The following is an 11,537-nucleotide window of genomic DNA, read 5'->3' as shown; positions in this document are numbered from 1 at the left end:
TGGAAAGAGAAAACAAGTCAATCAAATGCACAACTTTCACTTGGTTAATAAAGAAGAGAATGAAGATGGTTTAAATGTGATCAATGAATATGTTGTTCAAATGCCAAAAGTGGATGAATTTGTTAAAACTGTTGGCCACAATGAAGATTATGGATTTGGAGATAATTGCTATGGATTTGAGAATGACTTCTAATTATATAAACTAATTGTATATATGTTTAGAATTAAGATGTAAAGTGTTAAGAGTACGCTAGGTTATTTTGGTTGCTTGCGTGTTAAGTTATTTTGGCTATAATATACGAGAGAGTTGTTGTTGATTTTTTGATTGAATGTGTATTTATATGGATTATTTTTGCGTTGAATGGATAGCGTGGTTGCATTGTGATTTTTGTGATATTTCTGTTAGGTTTCGGATGCTATGTTACCAAAGCTTAAAATGTGGTTTTCTGGATTGTGTGTTTTTGTTTTGTTTTTATGGCAGTTGGGGAATCATTGTCTAAGTGGCTGAGCATTGCAAATTGTGGAGCATTTTGATATGGGTTTTTTCTGGATTATGGTCATATGGTGTATGTTGGGAGTTGGGACTTATTCTGCAGAAAATAGAGTTGAACTTGAAAGTGTGGATGTATTGGAGGCTTGGCATGGTCTCGTTTTGCAGCTTTCTGAGGTGGTTTGCTGGTTTTGGGATGTCGACAGTGTGTGTGGCTGTGTGCAGTGCAGAGAGTGGTTGCAATGGGATGTTTGTATGCTTTATTCATTTTGATTGGTTCTAGTACTTATGAATTATGATGCTGCTTATTGAAGTTGGATTTTGGATTCGGTAGAATATTCTGCGATCTCATTGGTGTAGGGAGGATATGTGCAGATTCACATTTAACTCTACTCCAAAAGCTTTTGGCTTCAAGGACTTTAGAAAAATCCCAAACGATATGAATACATGATGTCTATTTTTGTGTGTAACAAGGAGCACTGAATAATATGATACTATAATATTCTAGCTCAAAATTACACATTCTAAGTTAATGAATACATTATTACATTTAGTTATATTAACTTTTAAAATTTTCCATTTCCAAACAAATTATTACATTTAGTTATATTGACTTTTAAAATTTTCCATTTCCAAACAAATCATTCATACAAAGATATATTTATAGTAATTTGATATTGTTTCACATCATCCTTTTTTTATGTTTGAATTCCCCCTTTCTAATTATTAAAGATTTTTTATAAGATAGTAGAAACACCCTTTCTAATTATTAAAGATTTTTTATAAGATCGTACGTTTCTACGATCCGATCCTAACCGATCCTAACCCAAAATCGATCCTGCATAAGATCGCGATTCTACAAACTATAGTATGCGCTATCTTCCTCAATATTAATCAAAAGTGGTATCAGCTTCATACTTTTTTTTCCTTTTTCCTTTTTCCTTTCTTCACCGTTTTCTTGATAAAGTGTAGTGGATACCAACAATGAAAGAACAATAAAACCAATAGAGAAAAAGAGGGGAAAGGGCTAGAGAAGCAAAAAAAAAAAAAAAGGGGCGCAATTTCCTTCTTCAATCACTACGGCCACATAAGTCCTTGTGAATTCATCCTTCCTTGTGCGTCCACAAGCGAGACAGACATGGCCATCATCATTTGCTCTTCAAAGCTCTCAGGAACAAAGTATCCTTGATTCATTAAAGCTCGGTCTGGGTATGGAATTAATGCATTTCCTGCATCCATCATAGCATGAGAACCAGCATAACTGGTCCCTGCCTCTGTCATATTGGACCAAAAACCGGTCGAAGACTCCCCGAAGTCGCCTCTTTGTAATTCCCTCTCAATTTGCAGTGGTATCTCAGACCAATGTCCTGAAGGATTAGTCTGCACGAGCCTCATATTTTCAGCGGATAAGTTGCCTGACCGGTGAACCATGTCAAATATTGAGGTACTGCTGCTAGGCATATTAGCGCCGGATACAACATTAATTGGCTGACGCTCAGTTAAAGCCGCAGCAGCACAAGCTAATCCTCCATAGGAAGATACTTCCGGAGCTATTCCATGGGAATGATAGGGTTCTTCTGAAAAGGATGGTCCTGGAAAGAAGTTGCCAAAATAAGCTGGATATCCATGATAACCATGTTCCTGCCAAAAAAAAAAAAGCACCAATCAGAAACTAGGTCAACCAAACTAAGAAACTAGGATTCTAAAGCATGTGATTTTTTCTCTTGACAAGAACAAAGAGCTGGATATGGCACAATCTATTTGGAGCCGGAGCAGCTTGCCAGCATTTAGTCCGTGTCAAGCAGAGAATACCAAGCGGGGGCTGAAATATTAAAGCTTCTTATATATGAATTAAGCTGGAAAGGCAATACTTTGGATTGTCCTGTCCACTTTTGATCCAGATTGTATGTTATGAAGTTGGAACTTATAAGGTATAGCCACAGTTTGGCTAATGCGAAATCAAAAGGTTAATAAAGATACAACTAGGACTATTCAGCTTTATTCCAAATTGAAGATAGCAGTTCAATGACAAGAAAAAAAGGGGGAAAAAAGAAGAATAGAATAGTAGTAAACTCAGAAGCTTAGAGATGCAATATCACAACTTTAGAACACAAAAGAAGACTGCAGTATTAGAATACCGAAGAAAAGTTGTATTGCATGAAATTGAGAATCAATCCTATAAAATTTAATTGGTTACCTAATCCCACCTAAACAAAAAGTATAGACACCAATAACATAACAATCCCAAACCACTAGGTTATCTGAAACACCAAAACAACTATAAAAACCAATACATAAAAGTTCAATTAGCTAAGCAATTTGTATGGTTAAACATGTGAATCTTGATCAACGAAATTGACCTTTATAAAGGAGAAGGCCGGATATCTATAGATTGTTAGAAGATGCCAAAGACTAAACTATTGACGAAACCATAACATATCATGATGAACAATGAATTGCAAGATTCTATCAACCATACTGATATTTTGGTGCCATATCTGTCCAAAAAAAACAATGGTAATGATATAAAGGTGATTAATCTGATCCGTGAAATTGATACCCTTTCTATGAATTTACTAATGAGTATCAGATACCTCAATTGCGATACTTTGTCTGGTTCCTGTTTTCCCTAAATGAAAATAAGATACCAACGGTGTATTATAGTGTTCTCAAAGGGAGAAGAAAACAAACACTTTCCTGGTTTGAAGATTTTAGAATAAGCACGAGGAACATAAAATCTTCATTAACTAAGGAAGCAGGACATCTATTTCAGAAAAAGGATAGCTGCAGCAAGACTTCTGCTGATGTGGGCCTCCTGAATAGAGATGTTCTCTAATTTGACTAGTCATTTTTTATTGGAGTTCTATCCAATTTCAAAGAGATTATCATTGAGATAGATTAAGTAAAGAAAATATCCCTGGCATAAACAGGTGACACATAATTGAACTAAAATAAAGGTGACGCATAAACAGGTGATGGAACAGACAATTATTGACAACTAATTTGTTCCTGGCGTAATAAATATAACATTTTTTAAAGCTGAATCGTACCCAGTGCAAATTAGGGTTGATGCACCTAGAATCATTTTAAAATTTTCATTACAAATCCTTAAACCAGTTAATAATCTACAGACCTATTAACTGTGGTTTAAAATCTCAAACCGTATTAAAGTTTCAGTCTATGATCAGAACAATACGGTTTTAATACCATATCGTGTCGTGTCGATATGGTTTCAGTATTTTTTAAATATAAAATATATTAATTAAAAAATTAACATAAATATTTATAAAAAAATAATAATAAATTAATTAGATAATTTTATTAGGGTTTAATTAAGTATATTTAGATTATCCCTACCATAGTTAGGAGTTGATTGAAAAAATCCAAAAATGCCTCCATGGGGACCGCGGGGGTTGGGCAACTCCTCGGCAGCAGCCACGATGCCTCATGCCGGGTGTGCCAGTAGGCGGACATAACTAAATGTTTTGTCCGTTTCACTCGATACAGCACGGGATTTTAATCCATGCTATTAACAATATGTGCCTATGAAATGGCAATAAAAAACAACCAATCTTGTGGCATACCAAAACATTAAGGTGGCGTTTGGTTCTCTCTTAGGAATCAGAATGGGAATGAGTATTACAATATTGTGGAATGAGAATAGGTATGAGCTTGGGTATCATTCTTAAAAAAAATATTTGGTTATTTGAATATTTTCAATCGGAATGAACATAAATTTTCTTTTTTACCCTTAGAGGAAAATAAGTAAAAAAATTAGATGGGAGAGAAAGTTGAATGTGAGAGAAATATATGATGAGAGAGAATGATGAGAGAGTGTGTGATGAGAGAGAAAGTATGATGGGAAAAAATGAAGACAAGGAAAGTGTGATAAGAGAAAATGAGGAGAGAGAGCGTGATAGGAGAGATTGAGAAGAGAAAAAGTATAATAAGAGAGTGCGATGGGAAAAAAATGAAGAGATGGAAAGTGTGATAAAAGAAAATGAAGAGAGAGAGCGTGATAGGAGAGATTGAGAAGAGAAAAAGTATAATGAGAAAGAAAGTGTGATGGAAAAAAATGAAGAGAGGGAAAGTATGGTGGCAAAAGGCGAATACGCTCGCCCCTAGCGCCCCCGCCAACCCATCCCAAGGCCAACACGGAGGAGGTAAATCACGGGCGGCTACTAGCTTTTGGAATAGTGACTAGCACATAAGGGAGGCATTTACCTCGGCTTTGTCGAGATTCGAACCTCATGGTGACAACACCTCATACGCTAGCCACTAGACCCATCCGAGGGTGATGAGAGAGCGTGATAGGAGAGATTGAGAAGAGAAAAAGTATAATGAGAGAGAAAGTGTGCTGAGAGAGAAAGTGTGATGAGAAAAGAATGAAGAGAGAGAAAGTGTAATGAGAGATTGAGAAGTGAAAGTATGATGAGAAAGTATGATGAGAGAGAATGTGTGATAGGAAAAAATGAAGAAAGGGAAAGTGTGATGAAAGAAAATGAGAAGAGAGAGTGATGGAAGAGAATAAAGAGAGAGAAATTGTGATGAGAGAAAATGAGGAGAGAGAGTGATGGAAGAGAATAAAGAGAGAGAAAGTGTAATGAGAGAAAATGTGGAGAGAGTATGGTAAGAGAGATTGAGGAGAGAGAAAGTATGATGAGAAAAATGAGGAGAGAATGAAGAGAGAGAAAATGAGGCGAGAGAGTGTGTGATGGGAGAGAGTACAGAGAGAAAATGATAGAGAATGTGTGATGAGAGAGAATGAAGAGAGAGAAAGTATGTTGAGAGAAAAAATGTGATACTAGAATGAGGAGAGAGAAAGTATGATGAGAGAGAACAAGGAGAAAAAGAGTGAAATGAAAGAAAAATTGAACAAATATACTAAGGGTATTTTTGTCCAAAACTTAATTCTCATTCTCATTCTATCAAAACCCAAGGGAGAAGGTGAATTTCATCGATACCCAAGTTTTTGGATTTCATTTCAAACTCTTGATTCTATTCCCATCAACCAAACACAAGGTTTGAGAATGAAACCATTCCCTCATTCCCAAACCTCTAAATCAAACGTCACCTAAGTTTTATTTTTAAAAATAAATAAGTAAATAATATTAAGTTAGTCTTTAAAGTCTATTTCTGTCTTCATGATTGTATAAATTCTCTTGATTTTCCAATATGTACCATGCAGTGATTGCATCGGAGAAGGGTGTCCAGTAAAAATCTTAGTAGAATGAAAGTGCATCGTAATAGACAACTAGCTATTGGCTATTAATATAGCTAGGTCACGTATCTCATGATAATGTTGAAAGACATAATCAGAGAACAGATTATAATAATTAGATAAGCATGCTGTTGTTCAACTTCTAGGTATACCAGAAGCATCACTTTGGACAAAATATTTAGCTCCAATATAGGAGAAAAAATAGATTCGTGATACTTGCATGAAAGGGAAGATATTACAAAAAGGATCCTCACACACTAAGCAACATTATCAACCTAACATACTTGAGGATGGATAAACTTAAATGCTATTTGTGTCATAGATCCATTGCTCATATATTGCTACATTATGCTCAAAGTTCAAATGAACTAGTAATAAATGCTACCTGAATCGAAAGCCAAATTGCTTCCCTGACCATCATGTGATCAAAATCCACGTCAAAATTGTCAGTCCTGTAGTTTAGTATTGAAAAAGATGTGAAATGACAATAAGATAATACATGGCAACAATAAAGTAGGGATGAACCAAATTCCTAGAATTCAGGAAAGAAAATTCATGAATTCTTGTGCCAACTGGACTCCTGGTCAGCATTTTAAATGTACGTCACAACTCGATAACAAAAACCAACCAAATTAAAATTTTTTGGATCAGTCCTAGCAATTCTTCAAATAATATGCACTGAACACAATGAAGGCACACAGAAGATAATAGATTGTTCAGCAAACAAGCAAAAAGTTCAACTTGGTGATAATTACGAATTACAATTTGTTTCATGCTAGATATACAAAAAAAATCAAAGGGATGTTCCATATGTGACAATAAATTCAGATCACCAAGTAATTAATGTTGAAGCATATCACTACAGTTGGAGTATTTATTATTAGCCTACACTTTCGGGATAAGTAGGCATCTGATACATCTTAATATGTTAGAGCATCCACATCAGCTACCCTATCCAAAAATTTTACCTTAAATTTTGGATAGGGTAGCTAAAAAACTTTTGCATCAGCTACCCTATCCATTCCCTAAATTTAGATTTAATGAATAGTGATTCTTTAAATTTAGGGAATGAAACCGCTACCCTAAAAATAAAATAGTATTTCTTTTTAATCTCTCTCCTTCCACTCATTCTTTTCAATCTCTCTCCTTCTACTCGTTCCATAAATATAATAATAATAAAGATAGAAGAAAAAGAATAAAATAATAAAAAATTAAGGAAGATGAAAATTTTAGGGTAGTTGATGTAATGTGTAGTGAAAAGTGATGGTCTAAATTTAATAAAGTGAGTTATTTACCCTAAATTTTAGATATAGTGATAGGAAAACTGATGTGGATGCTCTTATTCAAGGCAGGTTATTAAGTTGGAAGCTTGTATCATACACCACAATAATATTTATAGTGGTTGCTATTATCTTTGGAATTTTTTAGTCATTTATCATATATTCCAAGTGGCAGTCAAAGAGAAGATGATGTGGATTAGTAGCTGAAACTTTATTTTAAAAAGGATAAAAGAACCTAAAAGTAGATGCCCATCGGCTCTATCCAGTAACAATGAAACCCCAGATCCAGAGATTTATCAAGAATCTCATCTTCACAATGACAATATCAAGCAATTTGACATCGCGCCCTCCAGATTTGAGTTATGTGGTTTCAGCTTTCCTGGTCAAAAGGCACAAACATACAGATATCTGTACCTTTATCAGCTAAAGTGACTATAGGGTTCAGGTTTGATCTAGAACTTATCATTCAAATCTTATCACACAGACAAAACGAGATATCAATTTCTTATGTTTTTAAAGTGTTAGATTAAATGTTTTAGTTTCACATTGTTTATTTATTTATCATTATATATTCTTATTGTTCTTCAAACTTTATATATGTTTGTAAATTGTACTATAATTATTTTAAATTTTCAATTACATTTTGCAAGTTTGCTATCAAACTTAGTATTAAAACCAAGGATGGTTATGATTTCTGGGCTTTCATTGCCCTTTCTCCCTCTCTCATCCGGCTGCTACAGTTTGCCAAGTGGTTTTATAGCCACAAACCTAGGGCACTGTAGTAATATGGCCTATAGAAAAGAAAATTAACTCAAATACTCCTATTACTCTCCCCCTCCCCCCTCAATTTAAATTTATCTTCTTTTCTTTCTGTGGAATAAGGTATTCCTTTCATCTTTTCTAGAAATAGTTTTTCTGTCTATTTTTTCTAGAATTAGTTATGGCATTAATTTTCCTGAGAATTAGCTATTTTATTGAAGCAATCTTCCTCTTGTATACAATCAAAGAATCATTCTATAGATCTCCTTTGCGTTTATGAAATAGTACACCTCTGTCATTTGGTAATAGGTTTCATCAAAGTGATCATCACCTTTTCCCTTCCATTTTTTGGTGTTGACCCTTGGATAAGATCCAAGTTCCTACCAGCTTGGTATCAGATCCAAGAAAACCTATTCGAACTGATATTCTAGGTTTTCTGGTTGGATTTTGGTGCCCATATAAGACCCTAAAGAACCTGAATCCAACCTAGTATAGGTTTTCCTCCATGTAATTCGGATTTAGATTTGAGTTTTCATGAATGCATTCAGAGAGGTTCAGTTTATTCAAAAGGATGCTTGACCTGACGGACCTAGTTTCACCACTAATATCACCTCAAGTGATCATTCACCTTGAGTGGCAGTTTAATTTCTCGAGAAAAATACAGATAAAGATTATTGGGGTTTATATCTAACTGCAGTAATATGGAACTTTCGATTTCTCAAAGTATGTCAATACTATGGTTATTTGCATTGTGCCTCAGGTTCAATGATCCAAGAGCGCATTCACATTCATCATTAACTGGACAGATTGGAAGAAATTTGAAGAGGCATCCTCAAGTACAAAATGTCTAAGAAAATGAGGACAATGAGAAACTTTTCAATTTGTGAATAAATACAAACAAACTTGGCATCTAAAAGTACATACATATAATGAAGTCATAAAGAATCAATATACTAAGCTTAAGCAGATTGAGTTCAACAAGATACAAGTCCAGCAAGATGAAAATTTCATTTCTTAAATTCCAAGAAAAAGTGAACAATAAAACTTTAACCAATATGAATACAGATGGTTCCAAAGCAGATACTCTAGTAGGAAGTCAGAGCCGTAAAGATAAAATAAGAAAACACTCAGTGCAACCTATGATGAATTGCAGAAAGTACATCAGCAGCAATATCAGAACCAAACTACTGAATTAGTATAGAAAACTGAAGGGTTTCTACCTGTTTCTATAGTGGGAAGGCAGCAGACCTGCTGGCACCGAGCACGAGATTTGAGATGGAACAATTTCACTAGTTTGTGTAGACCGTTTGAAAGATGGTACTGTTGTGTTGTTAAGACAACAAATAATGAGCATAATTAGATCAATTTAGTAATCTATTTTAAATAGAACGATAATATCAAGTGGGAACTGGAAGGGAGGTGCTACCTATGTTACAGTACTCATCTGCTGGATCAATTGTTTTGCTTGATGAGCACGGATCTTGTCTTTTCTTCAATCTTTTTGCTTCATCTTGAATTTCGTGCTCTGCATTGATCACTCTTCTTGATGAGTTTGAATCCTGTCTTTTCTTTAGTTTTTTACCTTCATCTTGAATTTCCTTCTGTTGAATCCTTATTTTTGCCTCAATGACTTTCTGCTCTTCCTGTACTCAGAACAAGATAAAAAAGAAATTTTCATAGGAAAATGAACATGGCGATTCTAATCGAAAAATGTGCCCCAACATAATGCACATTGAAAAGCTTACAACTTCTTCCATGCCCTTCTCCTCTTTTGTCTTCATACCACGGTATTCGACTGCATAATTTGACGTTTTGCAAAAGGGGCACCTATTAGGTTAAGTATTAAACTTTATTTTGTGCAAAACAAATAGTCACCCAAAAAATAAAATACAAAGGATACTGTGTTGTCCGAGTTACATCAGGTGGGTTCATTTGAAGGAAACACTCTGCAAGAAGAATCACACGTTAATCAGAATCTAGATAGCCATGATGAGCACAACAGACAAAAAGAAAGGACTTCACAAGATTACATAGATTCATGTTACCTGTGCATATCTCTTTCATGCAACACCTTGACCGATTAAGACTTGGATAATACTACAAAAATAGATTAATTTTTGAGAGGCGATGAATACTTCAAATTAAATTAGAATATATAATCAAAAGGGCTAGCAAATGACAAGAAATAGACTATTAGCAGAATAGGGTAATAAGTCAGGCATACATCAGGTCTTGCTCCAACAAATTAACCAATTTGAATTATAAACAAACAAATGAGAAAGATTTAGGTACGAAGAAATAGGAGCGAACCAGGAAACAGATGGGACACTCTTCGAAATCAAGGGCGTATTCGTCACATCCAGGGTAGCAAGGCGCCAACTTGGATTCGAGAATGAGCTTCCTCAACTTCTTCTGGTCAATGTCGCGATGCTGGTAAAGACCCTGCTGCGGCCTGGTATACTGCTCATCCACCACCTGCCTCCTCCTCCCTATCTTGTTCCCCATGCAATCAATCCCACGGCAACAAGACGGAATACAAAATCTCCACTTAAAACCCCTCGATCTCTCTCAACATCCCAGCTAAAAGCTTCCAAAAAAACACATCGGACAAAAAAACAGAAACCTAATTCCCCTTCACGAGCCCATCTTCTGCGAAACAATTCAAGCAGCGGAACCCTAAGTCCCTACGCCAGATCAAGGCCGGAAAACTCCCCTCTCTCTCGCCTTCGCCTCTCGAGATCGAAATCCGCATCAAGGCCGCGCCGAACCAGATCAGAAACCGAAATGCGCGGCGCGGATCTCAATTCGAAGCCTCAAAATCACATCCCCCCGGCCGAAGAAGGAAACCGAACCCGTAGAACGCCAACCCTAGAAACCCCCCGGCGTTGGTAACTGGTCCCCTTACCTAGCTCGAGCCTCGCGTCCGCTGGTACCGTCGGAGGAGGGCGAGGGCTGGGGTTCCGCCGTACGAAGAAGGTCGAGAAGAAAGGAGGAGGGGGAATGATTGGAGGGAGGAAATGGTGCAGTGTGTGGGCTAGCGACAGAGATTTGAACTGTGGTAAATAGCGGAGATCGATAGCTCGTAGCTAGTGGCTTCGGTCCACATTGTGCTATGGATATATCTGCTTGCTAGTGCTAGTGCTACGGCTACGGCTACGGCTACGGCTACGGCTATTGCTATGTCGGTGAGTGAGAGTGCGAAATTGAGATCGATGGTTCCCGATGTGTAATATAAAATTTAATCGGAGGTTGTTTGGTTCGGCGTACTTTGGTTCGTTCAACTCACGCCCACACGAACACGCGAAACAGCAGCGTATTTGTTTTTACGGTGGGGGCGGGGCCCGGAAGGAGCTGGTCAAGGTAGGTAGGGGCCAGAACCCGTCTCTGTGATCCAACTTTCAGTAGCTGTGTATTTTTTATTTTTTATTTTTTTTATTTTGTCAGCATCAATATTTTTCGAAAGTATAAAAATTAAATAAATCGGGCATATCTTAAAAAAAAAAAAAAATCAAAAGAAGTACTTTCCAATGAATGTCATTATTATAATTACGACTAACGGTTATAAACAGTAAATTCTACGGAATAACAATAACGCATAATACTTAATATAATATTATTATAATAGCTTAGATTATAACAACTATTTAATAATTATTTTTAATTAATTTTAATGAAGTTTATGGTTTTTTTCACATTGTAGCATGTAAGGAATAGCTTCTACCAATTATATAAAAAAATAATTAGTCTTCCCATAAAATTTTTCTACTAATTATAAGGTAAATTAAAA

The 11,537-nt window shown here is 35.8% G+C and overlaps 1 protein-coding gene across 1 annotated transcript; it reads right to left on the bottom strand.

Annotated features, from left to right (window-relative positions):
* Positions 1-1,380: 1,380 nt before the first annotated feature.
* On the bottom strand, positions 1,381-10,827 carry LOC122010214 (E3 ubiquitin-protein ligase GW2-like). The gene is made up of 8 exons (XM_042566674.1): positions 10,061-10,827; positions 9,796-9,847; positions 9,651-9,696; positions 9,496-9,577; positions 9,177-9,393; positions 8,971-9,070; positions 6,097-6,163; positions 1,381-2,131 (listed from the first exon to the last, which is right to left on the bottom strand). Exons 1-8 carry the CDS (start codon positions 10,253-10,255, stop codon positions 1,568-1,570), a joined length of 1,323 nt encoding a protein of 440 aa, XP_042422608.1. The 5' UTR covers positions 10,256-10,827; the 3' UTR covers positions 1,381-1,567.
* Positions 10,828-11,537: the final 710 nt, after the last annotated feature.

This window comes from Zingiber officinale, chromosome 8A (assembly GCF_018446385.1).
Source record: "Zingiber officinale cultivar Zhangliang chromosome 8A, Zo_v1.1, whole genome shotgun sequence".
In the NCBI taxonomy this organism is placed as follows: domain Eukaryota; kingdom Viridiplantae; phylum Streptophyta; class Magnoliopsida; order Zingiberales; family Zingiberaceae; genus Zingiber; species Zingiber officinale.
The sequence above is the reverse complement of the archived record's forward strand: the minus strand, read 5'-3'. Positions and strand labels throughout refer to the sequence as shown.

Excerpts from the sequence above, each read along its gene's own strand:
- LOC122010214 (XM_042566674.1), bottom strand. The coding sequence starts at position 10,255 with ATGGGGAACAAGATAGGGAGGAGGAGGCAGGTGGTGGATGAGCAGTAT. Across the intron at positions 9,394-9,495 it reads AGAAGGGCATGGAAGAAGTT|GAAGAGCAGAAAGTCATTGA; the intron begins GTAAGCTTTTCA and ends TTCTGAGTACAG. Across the intron at positions 2,132-6,096 it reads CAATTTGGCTTTCGATTCAG|GAACATGGTTATCATGGATA; the intron begins GTAGCATTTATT and ends TTTTTTTGGCAG.